At 53.7% G+C, this 19,717-nt stretch overlaps 2 protein-coding genes across 3 annotated transcripts in view; both read right to left on the reverse strand.

The window, feature by feature from the left end:
* Agrn (agrin) overlaps nt 1-401 on the reverse strand; it is a 28,717-nt gene extending 28,316 nt beyond the window's left edge. For both annotated transcript variants that reach the window (XM_090336050.1, XM_090336051.1), the window contains exon 1: nt 186-401. In XM_090336050.1, coding sequence (XP_090192176.1) covers nt 186-401 — 216 coding nt within the window. The remainder of the gene's footprint in view (nt 1-185) is intronic.
* Nucleotides 402-1,560: 1,159 nt separating this feature from the next.
* On the reverse strand, nt 1,561-2,146 carry Isg15 (ISG15 ubiquitin like modifier). The gene has a single exon (XM_090333951.1). The coding sequence runs from the start codon at nt 2,121-2,123 to the stop codon at nt 1,590-1,592; it is 534 nt and encodes a 177-aa protein (XP_090190077.1). The 5' UTR covers nt 2,124-2,146; the 3' UTR covers nt 1,561-1,589.
* Between the last annotated feature and the right edge of the window lie 17,571 nt (nt 2,147-19,717).

Raw genomic sequence — 19,717 nt, forward strand, 5'->3', positions numbered from 1 at the left:
CGGGGCCGGGCGGCCATCGCCGGCCTCGCCCGGGCACCGCGGGCGGCTCCGCGGGAAAGTTCCTGCGGAGCTCCGGAGTTTTCCGGAACCCGGCGCCCCGCCCGGCGGCCAGGCGGTGGCCCGGGAGCCGTCGGGAGGTCGTTCCCACGGCCGGGCGGGCGGGGGGCGCGGGCGCCGGGGCCCACCTTGCACGAGTACGTGTGCTGCACCGGGTCCACGTTGAGGATCTCCTCCACCGTGCCGGTGAGCACCACGTTCGCCTCCTCCTCGCGCCGCTCCAGCGCGCGCTCCGGGCACGTCCCGCCGGCGCCGGGCAGGGCGAGCGCGGCCAGCGCCGCGAGCAGCAGCAGCGGCGGCGGCGGGCGCGGCGGGGCCGGGCTGGACGAGCGCGGGCGGGCCATGGCGCGGCCGAGGGCGGCGGGAGGCGGCCGTGCGGGGACCGGACTGGACCAGACGGGACGCGGCCCGGGGAGACGGTGGGAGGGGGCGGCGCGGGGGCGGGGCGGGGCGGGGCTCGGCGGCGCCGCCTCCCCCGGGGCCCCTCCCGACCCCGGCCCGCGACCCGCGCCGGCCGGCCGCGAACAAAGCGCCGGGACTGCGGCGCCCCGCCGGGCGGGGGTGGGCGGGGGCGGCTGGGGGCCCCGCCGCGGGGGGGCGGGGCGGGCGGCCCGGAGGGGGCGGGGCGGGCACCGCGGGGAGGGCGGGCCGGGCCCGGTGCCGGGACTGCGGCGCCCTCCTGCGGATGCCCCGCCCGCGGCGGCCCGCGCCGACGCCCCCCCTCCCGGAAATGCGGCTGAGACCGGGTTAATGCCTAACCTGGAGGGGACGTGACGGGACTTCCAAGGGGCCGAGGGCCGCGCCGGGGCCGGAACCGCGGCGAGGCGCCCTGGGCGCGGAAGGGGTTGCGAGACCCGGGAGCCCCCGCCGGCCACCCGGCCCCCGCGGCCCTCCGCCCCCGACCGGCCTCGTCCCGCCGCGGGGGAGGCCAGCGGAGGCCCGGAAGGCCGCGGCTCTGCCGCCCCTGCTCCGGCCAGGACCTCCGGGCCGCCGTGACGCCGACGGGACCGTCGAGGTCTCCCCGGCCCGGGCCTCCCACGGGCGCGCCCTCCCGGACACGGGCGCACCCTGCCTGTTCACCCGCGCCCCACGCTGCCGGGGGAGGCTCGGGGTAAGTGGATGCGGGGAGGGGGTGAGGCCGGGCGCCCGAGGGGCCCCCTGGATGGAGCAGGGCGCCCCCCGCTCGACGGCCCCTTAGGCCGAGCCCTGAGGGTGTCGCGGGTGGACTTGGGGCACCCACCTCTCTGGCTCGCCCCAGCCTCCCGGCGCCCAGCAGCTCTAAGGCTGCAGGACCAGGGCTGACCTGTCCCTCCAGGTCTGCTGACCCAGCGCCACCTGTGACTTCACCTCGCGTCTCCAGAGCGGAATCCGGGAGTCTGGGAAGAGGAGAGCCGCTCCGCAGACCCCGCCTGGCTCCGCGGAGCCTGGGCCCTCCCCCGGCCGGCCTGGCCCGGGACCCTGGCCCGGGAAGGAGGACAGAGCGGGCAGGAGTCAGAGGTTCTGCGCTGTCGTTTATTACCGGTGCTGGGTCCCTACAAGGGTCCCCAGCACAGCCCCCCAGGCCCTTCTGCACCTCCCCGCAGACGCAAATTCATGTACACGGTGCACCGAGGAGTGAGGCCATAGTCTCCCAGCAGGCCCTGGTCCTCCATGGGCTTCCCCTCGAAGCTCAGCCAGCACAGATCCGCCTGTACCCCTTCCTGCCCGCACACTTGCTGCTTGAGTTGTGCCACGCTCTGGGTCAGCCGGACCTCGTAGATCCTGCTCTGGCCCTTGTCATTCCTCACCAGGATGCTCAAGGGCTCGCTGCAGTTCTTCACCATCAACAGGACCGTGCTGCCCGGCCCCAGGCCCTGGCGGGTGAGAGCCACTCTGTCCTGCAGCACAGTGCCGTCGGGGTGAGCCAGCTGCTGCTGGAAGGCAGGCACGCGGATCTTCTGTGTGATCTGCTGCTTCAGTTCTGACAGGGTCATGTGGTCACTCAGGGGCACGGAGAACTCTTCCCCCAGCATCTTCACTATCAGGTCCCGGCCCTGCAGGCACCACATGGGCTTAGAAAACTGCATCTGCGGGACTGGGAGTCTGGCCTAGTGGTTAAAGTGCTTGCCTAGCATGCATGAAGACCCGGGTTCGATTCCTCGATTCCACATACATAGAAAAAAGCGGGAAGTGGTGCTGAGGCTCAAGTGGTAGAGCTCTAGCCTTGAGAAAGTCCAAGGACAGTGCTCAGGCCCTGAGCTCAAGCCCAGGACTGAAAAAAAAGAAAAGTGCATCTGGCACCAGGCCTAGCCAGTGCCCCACAAAGTATTGGCTACCTGGTCAGCTCCTGAGCCCCAGGTACAGACTTGCTAACACAGTGCACGGAGGCACTGGAGGGGTGATTTCTAGAAGGACCAGCCATCACATTGCTCCTTTTTTTTTTTTTTTTTTTTTTTGCCAGTCCTGGGCTTGAACTCACGTCCTGAGCACTGTCCTTGGACTTTCTCAAGGCTAGAGCTCTACCACTTGAGCCTCAGCACCACTTCCAGCTTTTTGTATGTATATGGTACTGAGGAACCGAACCTGGGACTTCATACATGCTAGGCAAGCACTCGACCACTAGGCCAAACTCCTGGCCCCTGCTCCCTTCAACATTGGTCTTAACCCCAAGGGTCCTAGGTCCGATGGCTAAGCAGATGTAGAGGTAGAGCCCAATCCCTCCCCTAACAGTGCCCGTCGGCCAAGCTCTGAGCCACCCTGTGAGTGTTCTCCCTCTGAAGACCCCACCTAGGGACGGAGGAATAACCCAGAAAGGAGCCCACCTGCCCTGCCGGCATTTTGCCCTTACCATGGCTTTCAGGCTGTGGCTCTGCCTCAGCTGCAGGCGCTGCAAAGTTCACTGCGATTCAGCTCTCAGCTGCTACTGCCAGTGCCAGCCCGGTCCGTTTAAGAACCCCAGCTGTCCACGTCAGGGGGTGGAGTCTGCAGCAGCCTGCACGGCAGGGAAACAACTGCCCTCCGTTTCAGTTTCCTTTTCCCAGAGCATTCCCTAAATGAGAACCGAAACAAAAGTGACATGATGTGGAAATACCCCCCCACACACACACAACGCGGCACCCGAGATGTCTAGGAAATGCAGGGTCAGGACAGCAAGTCACCCCTCAGTGCTCCACCGCGACTGTGCACCCGGAAACCACCAAACAGCCCCTCAGGTCTCTAGCAAGATAAACACTTCATTACAACACATTAATTGGAAGCTTTCATTTTCCATTTACCAGTTTGCAAGCTAGTTAACTTGGAAAACACCATGATTAATTAATTCAGAAACATCATAAAACTGACCACTTAAACTTCCCAGAGACAATCATTATTTTTTAGGACAATATTGGTTCTGATTTTTTTGTTTGTTTTGGGTTTTGTAATTGTTGTAGGAGGCAACCTATACTCTAGAACACTTTATTAAGACCCTGTTGCTTAATTGTATTAGAATTCAATAATGAGGAAGATTGGGAACAAAAAAGAGCCTGGATTTTCTGGATTACTAAATGTTAAAGATGTGGCAAAGGGCTGGGAGTTTGGCCTAGTGGTAAGAGTGCTTGCCTAGCATACACGAAGACCTGGGTTCGATTCCTCGGTACCACATACATAGAAAAAAGCTGGAAGTGACGCTGTGGCTCAAGTGGTAGAGCTCTAGCCTTGAGAAAGTTCAAGCTCAGGACTGGCAAAAAGGCCTTATTGTTTGCACAGTTACAGAACCATTAAGCCAGATTGTCTTTGTGGTGTTGATGTTACTGATTTTTTTTTTTGGGGGGGGTGCTGGTCCTTAGACATGAACTCAGAGTTTGAGTGCTACTCTCCTGATCATTTTTGCTCAAGATTAGTGCTCTACCACTTGAATCACAGCTCTGTTTTTGGCGGAGGTAAGAGTCGCACAACAGACTTTCCTTCCCAAGATGGCTTTAACCCACAGTCCCAACATGTCAGCCTCCAGTGGAGCCAGGACTGCAGACCAAGCCGCACACCCTGCTGTTTTGTTCTTATTTGTAGCCAGGCTGGTATTAAGCTCAAGACACTGTGCAGCCATTGCTGTCATGCCAGGGCGGGATTCAGATGGGTTGTCTGCAGTTTTGTTTTTTCTTTAGTCTGTGGAGACTGGGACTTGCTTTTGTAGCAGCTGTGTAATTCTGTTTTTGTTTTTTAAATACCTAAAGGGCCTGGTGAGCGGGACCACCAGTGTGTGGTGCTCTCCTTTCAAAGCTCAGCCCCACGGAAGGTGGAGCATGGCTGCCACGCTGCGATTAAACCGACACTTAGCTCCGTGCACTGAGTGCTGGTGACTCTGTTACTGGGGGGCCCGGGGACCCCCAAACGGCTGGGATATTCCAGCTTTCACTCATCGGGTGGTACTCTACCATCCGAGCCACACTCCAAGCCCTTGTTTTTGTTGTTGTTTTGGGGGGAGGGGGCGTCAGTACAGAAATTTGAACTCTCAGGACCTCACACTTCTAGGCAAGCATCCTACCACTTGAGCCGTAACCTCAGCCTTTTTTGTTTTCATGGGTTTTGTTTTTTTTTACCTGCATTATCCTACTTAAAACCTCATAACTGGGATGAGAGGCTCCTGTTACCACACTCAACTTTACTGTTGAACCCAAGCTGGCCTCAAACCAATAGCCTCCTGATCTCCAGCTCCCAAGTGCCTCTGCTCTTTTTTTCCCCTGCCTTGGCAGTACGAGGGTTTGAACTCAGGGCCTTGTGCTTACTCGGCTTGCTCGCTTTGCGGGTGTTCTATTGGCATCATGCCTGTAGCCTTGCTGTATAGTAGTTATTTTGGGGATGGAGTCTCAAGGACTTTTCTGCCTGGCTTTCCCTAAACTGGATTTCAGCCTCCTGAATACGTAGGATTAGAGACCCCAGGCTCAGAATGTTTTGTTTTTGTTTTGTGCCAATCCTGTGGCCTGTTCTGGGGCTTTTTTGCTCAAGGCTAATGTTCTTCCCCTTGAGCCACATCTCTAATTTCAGCTTTTGGGGTGTAGTTTATTAGAGATAAGAGTCTCAGATGTTCTGCTCAGGCTGCCTTCAACCTGTGCTCCTCAGATCTCAGCATCAAGCATTAGAGAACTGTGTCACTAGTACCAGGTTGCAATTGGTTGTTTTTTTTTTTTAATTTACTTTATTTCTGTCGGTCCTGGGGCTTGGACTCTGGGCCTGGGCGTTGTCCCTGGGCTCTTACAGTTTTTCTGGTGGCTAATTGGAGATCAGAGTCTCATGGACTTCAGAGCCCAGGCTGGCTTTGAACCACAATCCACAGATCTCAGCCTCTTGAGTAGGAAGGGTGACAGGCGTGAACCATCGCGCCCAGCTAGATGAATGAAATGTGGTCCATCCACATGAAAGAATATTACTCAGCCACCATAGTAGATGAACCTTGGAAACTTCCTGAGGGAAAGAAGGCAGATTCTAAAAGCAATATACTGTAGGACTGTACTTACCCAAAACATACAGAATTGGCGTTGAGGTGTCCCCAAGAGGCCCACAGGCTAAAAGCTTATTGGCTAGCAGATGGAACCAGGGGCAGGTGGCAGAGCCATTCATTAGGAGGTAGGACTGCTGGAGCAAGTTAGGCGTAGAGGCATTGGCTACTGGCTGCCCTGAGGTGAATGGTTCCCCTCCACCTCCACCATGATGGGCCTCACCAAGGCCCACGCCAGCAGGTCAAGCAGCCATGAACTAAAACTACTGAAAACATAAGCCAAAGCCACATTTCTTCTAAGTTGTATACAAAGCTAACGGCTACATGTGAGATCAATAGAAATAAGGTCAGGGGGATTCAAAAGGATCATAATCTAGTGTCTTCTTTGGAAGGGAAACTTCTTTATTGTTCTTTTTTTTTTTTTGGCAGTTCTGGGGCTAGAACTCAGGGCCTGATCACTGTCCTTGGGCTTTCTCAAGGCTAATACTCTACCACTTGAGCCACAGCATCACTTCTGACTTTTTCTGTGTATGTGGCACCAAGGAACTGAACCCAGGGCTTCATGCATGCTAGGTAAGCACTCTACCACTAGGCCAAACTCCTGGCCCCTGTTCTTGTTTTTTGTTGGTTGTGGAGCTTGAATTTCTGGGCCTGGACACTGTTCCTGAGCTCTTCAGCTCAAGACTAGTGCTCTACCACTTAAGCCACAGTACCACTTATGGTTTTCTGGAGGTTAACTGAAGAGTCTCATGGACTTTTGTGCCCAGGCCAGCTTTGAACTGCAGTCGCCAAATCTCAGCCTCCTGAGTAGCTAGGATTATAGGCATGAGCCATGGGTGCCCAGCTAGGAATGGTAATGTTTTGAAAGTAGACAAATATGATGGTGAATGCCACTGCAAATATACTGAGTGCTACTTAATTACATTTCTTTCCCCATTCCTTTGCTTAAGTACTATGAAAGCATTTATTGTTTTTTTTTTTTAATTTATTTTATTTCTGTCGGTCCTGGGGCTTGGACTCTGGGCCTGGGTGCTGCCCCTGAGTTCTTCAGCTGAGGGCTACCACCTTACCCCTTGAGCCACGCGCCACTTCCCATTTTCTAGTGGTTAATTGGAGATAAGAGACTCATGGTCTTTAGTGCCCAGTCTGGCTTTGAACCTCAATCCTCAGATGTCAGCCTCCTGAGTAGCTAAGATTACAGGCGTGAGCCACCACGCCCAGCTTGCTTGCTTGCTTTCTCTCTCTTTCTTTCTTTCTTGCTTGCTTTCTTTCTTTCTGATGGTCCAGGGGCTTAAACTCTAGGCCTGGAAACTGTCCCCGAGCTCTTTTTGCTCAAGGCTAGCACTCTACTACTAGAACCACAGGGACACATCCCACTTTTTCTGTGATTAATTTGAGATAAGAATTTCCCCAGGACTGCCATGGCTGGCTTTGAAACATAGTCCTCAGCTGTCTGCCTCCTAAGTTGCTAGGTTTACAGGCATGAGCTATAGGTTCCCTGCATAATTACATATTTTAAAAGAAGTAATGTTATATAAATTTCACCTCCATTTCTGGCATTTTGGTATTTAGAGGTAAGAGTCTTAGGAACTTGCCTGGTAGGGCTGGCTTCAGACTGCAATCCTCTGATAGCCTCCTGAGTAGCTAGGATTTACAGGTGTGAGCCACCAGTGCCTAGCTCTGCAAGTCGTTCTAACAGCTGCACATATTTTTTTCACATTTTCCATGAAAGTACAAAGAGGGGTAGGGAATGTGGCTCAGTGGAATGCTTGCCCAATATGCATGAAGCCCTAATACCACATAAGCAGAAAAAGCCCTAAGTGATAGGGTGCTAGCTTTGTGCAAAAAAAAAAAAAAAAGCTCAGAGACAGTGTCCAGGCCCTAAGTTAAAGTCCCAGGACTGGCACAAAAAAGAGAGAAAATACAATACTTGAGTTAACAAATTACTGAATATGTTAGATTTTCCCTAGTTGCAAATAGTACCTAGTAAGCAAAGTTAGCTAAAACTACATAGCTGATAAAATATGTAACTTTGTATTTTTTGATGATCTTGGAGTAGCTAGGATCACAACATGAGCCATGGGGAACCAGTTCGTAAGTAACTTTTAAGAACTTTGATTAAAATAAAATTGTAGTTCTGAGGATGGAATCCAGAGTCCTGAGTATGGCACATAAGTGCTCTACCACTGAAGTTGGTTTGATTTTTCAGTTTATCTTGAGTGAAGAGTCTTGCTAAGTACCTGATTAGCCTCCAACTTTAAACTCCTGCACGCCAGTTGCTGGAAATATGGTGTGCATCACTACATTCAGCAAGTAAACACACAATACGGAGTCAGGACTACAGCTCTGTAGTGGAGGGCTTGCCTAGCTCGCATGAAGCCCCGGGTTCCATTCCTCAGTGCCACCGACACGGAAAAGGCTGGAAGCGGTGCTGTGGCTCCAGGGGTAGAGCCCTGACCTCGAGGAAAAGCAGCTCAGGACAGCGCCCCGTCCCTGAGTGCCAGGTCCCCAGACTGGCCAAATACTACTACACTAATAGGAAAGTAAAAAGGTAGAAAAACGAAGCGCTCTAAGATGCCGTCCCGCAAAAGCTGTTCGGTACAGTAGCAAAGGAGACTTATTCTCTTCCACCGCCATCCTGGGACTTGAACTCGGGGCCTGGGCCCGGCCCTGGGCTGGGGTGCTCCAGGCCAGCTCCTCCACTCCACGCCGCCCACAGTGAGAGCTGAGGACGGAGGCTCCACGCCCGCCCGGGCAAGCAAGTCCGTGAGTCACCCCACCTTCCCCACAGCCCCTCCCCAGTCCCGCCCACGCCCACCCCTCATCCCCACAGCCCCGCACCGCGCACCCCCAAACCCCTTCCTCCAGCCCAGAGCCGGCGTGACTGACAGCCGGCAGAGGCCGGCCCGGGCTGGGGGCGGGGCGGCCAGAGCTGGGGGCGTGGCCGGTCCGGGCTGGGGGCGTGACGGCCAGAGCTGGGGGCGTGGCCGGCCCGGGCTGGGGGCGGGGCGGCCCGGGCTGGGGCGGGGCCGGCCGGAGCTGGGGGCGTGGCGGCCGGCCCGGCCTCCCATTGGCTGGCAGGAGTGTGGGAACCTTCGCGGGGTGGGATTCCCACCCCCCCTCCGCCCCCCACCTTAAATAGCCTGAGGCGGGGCCTAGCGCCTTCGGCTTCCAGTGGGGCTCCCGGCGGCTTCCGCCCTTTCTCCGCGCCCGGCAGTCGAGCGCCCCGCCCTGGAGCCCAGCCAGTGCCCGGCCGGCAGAGCCCGTGGTGGGGAGGACAGCGAGACGGGACCCCAGGACGGGCCCGCCGAGTCAGTCGGTGGTGCCAAGCGGGCATCCGCGAGCCCTGCAGCGCTGAGGGAGCAGCACCCAGGCCGGGCGGGGTGGGGACAGGCCCAGCTGTCCCCGCACGGACTGCCGGCCTCTAAACCAGCAGGCAGACAGCCTGGAGACGGACCTGCAGAACCTGCTTGGGGCGCCAGGGCCGGGCCAGGGCGGGGGCCGGGTGTGGGGAGGACGGTGACGGGCCAGGCTCGGGAGCCTGGTGCTGGGGACACGAGGTGTTGGGAGGACGGGTTACCAGCCAGGCGCGCAGGTCTCCGTCCAGGGCACCTACCGCCCACCCGGCAGTCCTGCAGTGATGGTCAGAGTCACTTCGAGCAGTGCCTGGCCCAGCTGAGCCCCTTCTGGGGGGGGGGGGTTGTGAAGCCATCCCCACGATCCCGTTGGCCTCAGGTTCAGAGTTGTCCCCAGGTCTCCACCACAGAAGCTGGCAACTCCTCTCCTCCTCGTTGTACTCTGGGACCACCCCAGCGCCCCCAGGGAGGAGCCCCAGGTCAGGTCGGCTGGCATAAAGGGTGGTAGGTCTTAGGACCCTGGTCTTGAGCGGGGAGACAGTGGCAGGTCGGATCTTGGTCTTGGGCAGGAGAGGGGGCCAGAAAATACCTATTTCTAGAGGCCAGTGTGGCCTACTTTGTGTGGTCTTTGTGAACACTGGTCCTGTACGCGCCAGCCAGGCTACTCCTCGGGTCAGGCTGCGCCCAGGTGAGGCCCTGCCATGGTCTCCAGGCCAGGCCCCTTCACCAAGCCCTTCAGACATGGCTCCACTCCTTCAGATTTCACCCCATGCCCAGGTCTGGCCTATGTAAATGTAGGCTGATGTCTGTTAGCTTTGTTTTGTTCAGTGCTGGAGCCTGCGATTCCCCTCTGGGAAGGGAGGTGAGGGGTAGGAAGGCATAGGCTGTGGGGTTGCAGTCACCAAACTTCGAATGTGATGTCTGTGGCGCAGAATCACTGGATTCTTTTTTTTTTTTTTTTTTTTTTGCCAGTCTTGGGGCTTGATCTCAGGGCCTAGGCACCGTCCTTGAGCCTTCTCAAAGCTAGCATTCTATCACTTGAGCCACAGCACCACTTCCGGCTTTTTCTGTGTGTGTGGTACCAAGGAATCGAACCCAGCCAGGGCTTTGTGCATGTTTGACAAGGACTCTATTGCTAGGCCACACTCCCAGCCCTCATTTACTTTTTGCCAGTCCTGGGGATTGAACTCGGGGACTGAGCACTGTCCTTAGGTTTCCTCAAGGCTAGAGCTCTACCACTTGAGCCACAGCACCATTTTCAGCTTTTCTGTGTATGTGGTACCAAGGAATCGAACCCGGGTCTTCATGAATGCAGTAGGCCAAACTCCTCACTCCTTTTTTTTTTTTTTGTCGGTCGTGGGACTTGAACTCTGGGCCTGGGTACTGTCCCTGAGCTCTTCAGCTCAAGGCTTCTGCCCAACCCTTCTGGTGGTTAATTGGAGAGTCTCACAGTCTTTTTAGTGCCCAGGCTGGCTGTGAACCATGATTCTCAGATCTCAGCCTCCTGAGTAGCTAGGACGACAGGTGTGAGCCAGGTTTGTTTTTTTTAAGGTATCTTTCCAATACCTTTGGACCATGGGAGAGGAAGACCTGCATATTCACACTGCTATCCTGGCAGATTATGCTGCACTGAGGTGAGAGGTCACCTCTTCCTGTGCAAAAGACTCAGTACTAGCCGGCCGGCTTCTTTATTCCCAAGGCTCAGCAAAAAGCTACCTGCATCTGAGAAAGGTCCTACAGGGAGAGGCTGGCAAGGGAGACTAGTTCCTATCCTCAAAAGGAGGTACTTTGGGAGAGTCCAGGTCCCGCTGCACACACAATGGGCGGGAATGGGGTTCTTCCCTGCCTGAATCCTGAGCACCTGCAGTTGGGTGCCATTTGCGGCGAGCTCCTCGACCAGCGAGGAAGAACGACCACCACTCGAGGATTCTTCTCAAATCATACTTTATTGGAGAGCCTTTTGATTGAAGGGGGAGCAGGAAGCGAAAGGGGCGGGGAGGCATCAAAAGCAGCAGCTTATATAGGGAACAGGAACACGGGTCGCTCCACCATTGGCTGCCACCCCACTGCCACAACGAGGTGCCGCGGGATTGGCCAGGGATCATCATGTGATTCGCGCATGCGCATAACTTAGGACACGTAGTCGAGCACAGCATTGCCTTATATGGAGTTGTTTACCTCTAAGGAGTCAGGAAATGGGCGCCATCTTATAATGGCGTTTGTCCCGGCTCCCTACAGCTCCCCCTTCTTGTTTTGAGCATCAGGCAAGAGTAGAGGTCTGTTCTCTGAAGAGAATAAGGACAATGCAAGGCCTCCTCTCCAGGCTCTTTCCCAGAGGGTGACCCGCCAGTCCGATGCCCTTTTTTCAGAGGTGGGAAATTTTGGCATCTACCCACATGCAAACAGACGTGCTGTTCTTGAGAAAAGGCATCTCCCTTTTCCCAAGTGCAGTGCATACGCCTCGCATCCTGTTTGCTCCAGATCTTAAGCTGCATACCTGTCCCTGTGCAATGGGATCTTGTCCCCCGGGGTGCAAAGGCTATGCAGAAAAATAAGGCTCAATTGCCCTTTAAGGCTGAAAGCCATATTTGGGGTGAGGATCCAACTTCCAAGGCGGCTAATGCTTGTGAAAATCATTACCTTATCCCTCTGTGTTTGGGCTTGCAGGCGACAGACCAACCATAGGCAGACCACACATCCTTTTCTTTTCAAGCATACTTAACCAAACTTGGGGGGAGTCATGCATTTCTAATGCTGCAAAAGCTTGTTTTATAATAGCATTATCTCTTTTTCATTTATAACTCATTTTACATAGCATCCAACACAAAATCCCCAACCCACACATCATTAATCCCAATAAGGCTAAACTTCCAGCCCATTCTTTTACCCAGGAGGACGCCTGTAATATCCAATCAGTAATTTTCCCGAAAAGGGGCCACATTTACCCTGGTTGAATTAACAATCATAATTTCATATCTCAATTGGCTTGTAAGGTTTTCAAAATCATGTGACCATTGTCCAGTTAACATCTGACCCAACTGCCTTGACAGATTAGCGGTATAAAGACATCGGCAACGTATAATTGCCCAACTGTCTGTCCATGGGAAGAAAAGGTAACTGCAATGATGAATTGGTCGTGAAAAGATACGGGAAAACACAAGCGTCATGCTTCACAGGCATCGGAATTGGAAAGGTCTTCATCAGCGCCCACAAAATCCTCTCCTGGGCCATCACTGGATCTGCTAGTATTACCACCAACATGAGAATGATCTTCATCGTCAGTGCCTTTCTCGGGTTCTCCTTCCACCTTTCGCGTCAATCGCAATGGGACCCAAAGCGGTGTTTCCTGCTCCTGTGGAAAAACACAAACAGCTCCCCTGGATCTCCTTACTACGGGATCCGGTCCGCACCAATTAACAGAGGGCAATGTAAAGGCAAAACGTTCTCTATCCTCAGGGCAAAGAGGTATTGAGAAGAAGCAATCTTTAATGTCTAAGGTCAACACAGGCCAATCTCGGGGCAGCGCTGAAAGTAGAGGAAGTCCTCTCTGGACTGGTCCCATGACCTGCATTTGCGCGTTTACTGCCCTTAAGTCATGTAACAATCTCCACTTGCCAGAAGCCTTTTTAATAACAAAAATGGGTGTGTTCCAGGGAGATACAGAGGGCTCAACGTGTCCCAATTTTAACTGTTCCTCAACTAAATTTTTTGCAGCTTCCAATTTTTCTTGTGAAAGGGGCCACTGGGGGACCCACACCATTTTCTGAGTCAACCAGGGTATGGGTACCGCATTATTGTTGGAAGCTTTTGTTTCAGTGGCCCCTAGGAAAAAACCCAATCCTTTCCTATTAAATTTTGGAACAGGCTCAACGGGTTCTGGGCGTCCCTGAAGACATCTGCCAAGCCCTTGAGTTGGAACATATCCCTGCTGTTTCATGATGTTTTGACTAACTTCTGAATAATTATTAGTCAGTTTGAGTTTTAATTGTTGTTGCACATCCCGTCCCCAAAGATTGACAGGGACGTCGATTACAAACGGTTGGATTGTCCCCTGTTGGCCTTCTTCAGTTCTCCACACTAACTCTTTAGCACTGACACAGGGAGTATTAGCATATCCAAGTCCTTGTAAAGTTTGAGAAGATTTTTGTAATGGCCACTGCTTGGGCCAGGCCTTTGATTGAATAATGCTCCGATCGGCTCCGGTATCTACCAGGCCAAGAAAGGACTTTCCCTCTATTTGTAGGGATAGCATGGGTCTCTGGTCCAATTCCATTGACAGGCACACAAGATCAATCCCTGTGGAGCCTAAGCCTGCGGCTCCCCTTTCCTTTTGTAGTGAAAGAAAGTTTTCATGTTTTGAAGGTAAAATTAAAAGCTGGGCAATCCTATCTCCCGGGGCTATAGAGATTACTCCGTAAGGGGAGTGGCACAAAACCTTGATTACTCCTGAATAGTCAGAATCTATAACGCCCGGGAAAATTATTAGTCCTTTTAAGGTGGAGGAGGAGCGCCCTAACACCAATCCCACCGTGCCTCTTTCTAATGGTCCAGTTACATTAGTATCCAATATTTGTACTCCCATGGCTGGAGTTAAGACCAATCCGGAGGAGGCACAGAGGTCCAACCCTGCGGAGCCTGGGGTTGCCCTTCTGGCCGAACTGGCTGCTGTAGGCTGGGAACAGGTGCCGGAGTCTGAAGTACCCCATAAATTTGTGGGCCCTGGGGACGGGGGCCCCTTGTCCTGTTTTTTGGCTCCTGGCCTGCACTAAGAAGAGGAATGGGCTGTCCATTAATATCTTTTACTGACCTGCATTCATTGGCCCAATGTTTTCCCTTCTTGCACCTAGGACATGTTCCTGGCATCTTTTGAACTCCCTGAGGACCCTGGGGAGCAGTTCTGGGACACTGGCGTTTAAAGTGTCCAAGTTGGCTACATTTGAAGCATCCTTTACCTTTAGAGTCCTTGGCCGCTCGGGTGGCTGACAGTACAGCTGCAGCCAGGCCTGCATTAGTTAATGGCCCCCCTATTTCCCTGCAGGCTTTTACCCATGCTTCCAGGCCCTTTTCCTTGACCGGCACAATAGCTCTCTGACATTCCTTTGTACTTTGCTCAAAAATAATTTGTTGGATAACTGGCATAAAGACTTCAAGATTTCCAAAAGCGCGCTCCGCCGTTTCGAGCACACGGGCCACAAAATCGGAGCATGGCTCCGTGACAGCTTGAGTAACTTTGGTGAGGCTGCCAGTGACCTGGCCTTTGTTTGGGATTGCCCTCCAGGACTTGTAAAAAACCTCATTTATTTGTTTATAAACATCCCAGGGGAAATTTGTCTGATCGGCAGCCCATTGTCCTTGCCCTAGGAGCATGTCCACGGTCCACTCGGGCCGCCCTTCTTGTACATTTACTCTATATTGAGCCTGAGCTCTGTCCATAACTATAGACCTGAAGTCAAGGAACTGTCCATGATTGAGGCATGTCCGCGCGACCTCATACCAATCATTAGGTGTCATAGCATTAACAGTCTTCTAAGCAAGGCAGTGGTATAACTGGCCGTAACTCCATAATTACGTACTGCCTCCATCAAATCCTTTAACTGTTTATAGGAGACTGGTTCAAAGGTCCTCTCCTGGGTAACTGGGTTCTCAAAAACTGGGGACGCAGCTGCCAGGCGGGACCAAGTGCTTCGTTTTATGAAATGACTTTTTCCCGCCGCCACAGGATAGGGCGGGGGCGCAGAGGGCGTGGTTCTCTCTTGCTTATTTCCTTTAGACACTCCGGCCAGAAGAGGTCGTCGAACTCCATACCTACCCTCCTCATAGCTAGCAGCCGCCTCCTCCAAGCCTTCTCCCTCCTTCGGGTCCTGTTCCTCATCTGAATTGTTAGTCACTTCCTCATCTGAGCTGTTTAATTCCTCATTTGAATCGTTTAGCTCCTCATCTCTAGACTCCCTTATTTGTAAATGTTGAAACCTGTCTAGATCCGGGTAAAGCTGCCCGGGGAGCGGCTCCATTGCTCTTATGATTTGGTCCTCCTTATCACCCTCCTGCACGGTATCTTGGTAGGGTGTGTCCACCCTCTGTTCTTTGACATAACGTCTCTTTTCTTTATTTTCTTTCCCTTTTCTTTTTGGCCTACCCTTTTCCTCCCCATTTGATTCTGCCTCGGAGAGACTATCCTGGTGCTTCATCAATGTCCTACTGGCTTCCTTAACAATCTCTGAGTTGCAGTCATAAAACTGGCTAGAAAAACACTGGCACTCTCCTCCCCTTTTGTCGCAACGCAGACAAATGCAACAAAAACACACCAGCAGCACCCATAAAGGAAGGACAACAGCAAGCACCCAGAATTGTACCCCAAAAAACAGCATACCTGGGGATCTCAGCTGATCAGGCTGATACTTACCGACGTCTCCTCTCCGTATGTCGAGTTCTGAATCCTCCTCGGCCCCTCGCTTGTCGTCCTGTCTTCCCAGGGTCCCAGGTTTCGGCACCAGTTGCGGCGAGCTCCTCGACCAGCGAGGAAGAACGACCACCACTCGAGGATTCTTCTCAAATCATACTTTATTGGAGAGCTTTTTGATTGAAGGGGGAGCAGGAAGCGAAAGGGGCGGGGAGGCATCAAAAGCAGCTGCTTATATAGGGAACAGGAACACGGGTCGCTCCACCATTGGCTGCCGCCCTACTGCCACAACGAGGTGCCGCGGGATTGGCCAGGGATCATCATGTGATTCGCGCATGCGCATAACTTAGGACACGTAGTCGAGCACAGCATTGCCTTATATGGAGTTGTTTACCTCTAAGGAGTCAGGAAACGGGTGCCATCTTAGAATGGCGTTTGTCCCGGCTTCCTACAGCCATTGACTCCAGAGGTTAATGCCAGGCTACCCTGGGCAGCTATCCCTTGCACTAGTGAATTCCTGATACATATCCAGTTGCCTGTGGACTCCAAGAGAAATGGCTCGGGGCTCTGCTGCAGGTGTCTGAGGAGTGATTCTAGCAGGAGCCCTGCCCGAGGCTGCATTCCCAACTGCGGCTGAGTCCTTCAGACATTTTCCTGGTGCCTGTCTGGCTAGGGCCACCAAGGAGGGTGAGTCACTCCCCCATAGACCAGTGTTCCCTTTCCTTTGACAGTGTCCATCTGAACCTCCTGGATAGGACTCTGCACACCTGCAGAAATCTGCAAATCCGTATCCAAACAGTTATTCCTGCCTCCTCCTCTCCCTGAACTCCGGAAGCTAGAGCAGGGTTTATCCACAGTGGTCAGTCATGTCCAGTGCTGTGCCCGTGGACAGATGGATACCCAGGAGTCCTAGCCCCTGCGGGTTCTCAAAGCCTCCCTGACCCCTACACAGCTGGGTGGCAGCAATAGTTAGGGTTGGTGTAACATAGGCCCAGGCCAGAGGTCTTCCTGGGCAGGACGGTGCCGGATCTGCCAACAGCAGAGGGAACAGGGAAGGGAGGGTACATGTGTGATTAGGGGACTCTAGGACTTCCTCGGAGCTGAGCTTCCCACCTACGTGGAGAAGTGCCCCCTCCCTGTGAGGCCAGTGCGGGGAGGGCTCCCTGACAGGGTACGGGGAGGTGTGGTCCAGTGTCCCCGATCGCAGCACTCTCCTTCTCCTCTCTTCTTACCTTGCTTCTTGTCTGCCCAGCTGACCTTCTGTCCCATCCCTGTCTTCCTGTCCTCTTTAGTTTCTTCCATGCATGACTGACATGGGGGTCTGCAGTGGGGGCCCCCCTTCACACAGAAGTAGCTACATGTCTCAGATAGGAAGTCCCTTATCAAGCTCTGACCCATCGTACTGAGCCTTCTTTCCCAAAGTCTCCTCCCCCTTTCCATATACCTTGTGAGCTGTCCACCTGCTGCAGCTTTGCTGTTACCTAGACCCCGCTGAGATGAGCTCCAGGAACCCAGAGTCACACAGGTACACTTCTCCTTTGTCCTCAGCACCTGTCCAGAGCAAGGAAGCTCACGCCACATTGACCTAATTAATAGTGTATGTGAAAGGAGACATTGGGAGATGGAGGGGTGAACGGACTGATTGCTGGAGGGAGCTTACCAAGCCCAGTGCAAGGCTGAGCCCCCAGGATGAACGGTCGCATCTCAGGGAGCAACAGGGCAAGTGTCCTTCCAGGCCTCCTGTCGTGCTTCCCTCAGACCTGTAGAGTCTCACCTACTGCTTAGGTGTAGTCCGTGTGAACCTTCAAATGCTTTTCTCCAAGGCTGTGCTTACAGTAGGACCGCTGACCCCAACTGGGGGTGGGGGTGCTCCCCTTCATAGAAGGGGTTCTTTATGCCTTCTCCATCCTTCCACGGGTTCCTGCCTCTCTGCTCAGAGGAGGCCCCGAGGGAGAGGCTCAGGTAATTCGCCAGCTGTTTGTGTGTTGGTTTTTGCCTTCCAGAAGCTTCTTGCTGAATAACAAGTCAAATCCCTTCTGGCCAGAGGGCACCCTAGTCATAATTCCCCAGCCCCCAGCAGCAGTCTCCTTCAAGCTCAGTGCCTGGAGCAAATCAGAGTTCAATAAATGTGCAGTGAACTCCTGTGCACCTGTGTACCTCGTGCCTGTGCGTCTGGGTCCTCTGTCTGCTGTGGGGGGCCGGACAATGGCAGAGATCGTGGGTACATGAAATCTAGAGGGGAACACCATGGTGACACAAGTTCCTGGTCAGACCCTTTAAGCTCCATTCACTGGGGAACTGGGTGGGAGTGGAGCAAGGGCTGCTCGGAGCCCTGGCTTGTGAGATAGGTGAAAACTCATGGACCCAAACTCCTCCCTCACAGAGCTGCCCCACCGCCCTGGGCCCTACGCCTGTGCCTGGCTGTCTTCCTCTGTTCCCTAGAGTCCTGTGACCACATGGAAGAAGCAGCCTCCCAAATGGCCTCCTGTTCTCTCCTCAGGGCCACACTGCAGTGCGCTAGTGTCAGCCTGTGTGACAAGGACAGTCCTGAGAGATGATGGCTGTCTCTCTGGGTCTCTGCCTCTCACACCATTAGCTCTTTCCTATAGAGAAGGCAAAAGACCAGACCTGAAGCCTCCTGCCAACAGCAACAAGGAGAAGCGTATCTTCCTGCCCTGTCAGATCTCCACTTCATGGGAGACCCTGAACCAGAACCACTGGCTGAGCCACTCCTGGACCTCTCTTCTCCGAAACTGAGAGTATGCCGGGGCGTGCTGGCTCACCCCTGTCATCCTAGCTACTCAGGAGGCTGAGATCTGAGGATCATGGTTCGAAGCCAGCCTGGGCAGGAAAGTCTATGAGACTCTTACCTCCAATTAACCACCAGAAAACCAGAAGTGGCCCAGTGGCTTAAAGTGGTAGAATGATTGCCTTGGGCAGAAAGAGCTCAGGGACAGAGCCCAGGTCCAGAGTTAAAGCCGTGTGACTGACAACAACAAAAAAATCCACCGAGAGTTTATGCTAGAGGCCTGGCTCAGGTGGTAGAGTGTCTGGCAATCAGTGAAAAAGCAAGCATCAAATAGTAAATTCAATATGAGTTTATAATGAGTTCATAAATGATTGCTGTTTGGAACTGCTAAATTTTTGTGAGCAATAAATAATGTTATTTGTAGATTAAGAAAACATAAATGACGATAGCAGTAAACAACCAATACGATCCCCAAAAGTGAAGTAACATGCCCAAAGTCACTCAGAGGCCATGGGGCAAGGAAGAGGTCAGGGCAAGTAAACCTAGAAACAGCTCCTGCAGCCATGGTGAGAAGTAGAGATGGATAGAGAGATGGAGAGAATGCCCGTTTCTACTGAAGCCATTTTCCTGTGCATCTGAACTGGTCAAGGCCTTATTGGTCCAGTGACCTGCCAGTATCCACTCCAAGCTAAGCCAGTCAGCAGTGTTGGAAGCACAGGACCTTCTGTTGTCAGAAAATGAATAGACACACAGTAGACACAAGAAATCTCTCAAGGTCTTTTACTAGGCAGAAGGGTGCAGAGCCACTCGCCACAGAGACAGGCAGGTACACTGGGTGGTGGAAGCTGCTCTGTCTTTGTCCCCATGGACATGGACAGCTTAGCCCTATTCACAGTTGGTTACCAGGATAATGGTAATATTCCCTCCTTGTTACTAAGGCGTCAGCTCACACCCTCCTCACAACTGATCAACAGGGTGGTGGGGAAATACAAGGAAAAATATTCCAGCCACCTATGAAAAAGTTCCCATTCAAGCCAGGCATCCATGGTGCACGCCTGTAACACACCTAGCTACTATAGAGGCTGAGATTTTGTTTTTTGGGGGGGCGTCATGGGGCTTGTACTTGGCCTGGACGCTGTCCCTGAGCTCTTCAGCTCAAGGCTACCACCTACCCTTGAGCCAAGTCTCACTTCCCGTTTTCTACAGGTTCATTGGAGATAAGAGTCTCGGGTCCTTTTGTGCCCGGGCAGGCTTTGAACCTTGATCCTCAGATCTCAGCTCCCTGAGTAGCTAGGATGACAGGCGTGAGCCACTGCTCGGGCTAGAGGCTCAGATCTGAGGAGACCAGGCATCTGTGCGTACACCTGTAACACACCTAGCTACTACAGAGGCTGAGGTTTGAGGACAATTCAAAGCCAGCCTGACAGGAAAGTCTGTGAGACTCTTAACTCCAATTAACCACTAAATAGCCAAAAGTGGATCTGTGGCTCAAGTGTTAGAGTTTTAGCCTTGAGTAAAAGCTCAGGGACTGCACCCAGGCCCTGAGTTCAAGCCCCAGGACCAGTACCACAGGAGGAAAAATGTTCCCATGGGGTGGGAGGCAGGGGAGGGGAGAACGGGGGAGGTGGCTGTTCTTATAATTGTATTGGGAAGGGCGGGTTCCAAACAACACAGCTGATAGTTATAATTCGGGGAATAACAGG

This window comes from Megascapheus bottae, chromosome 6 (genome assembly GCF_031878675.1).
Source record: "Megascapheus bottae isolate mThoBot1 chromosome 6, mThoBot2.hap1, whole genome shotgun sequence".
Classification (NCBI taxonomy): Eukaryota; Metazoa; Chordata; class Mammalia; order Rodentia; family Geomyidae; genus Megascapheus; species Megascapheus bottae.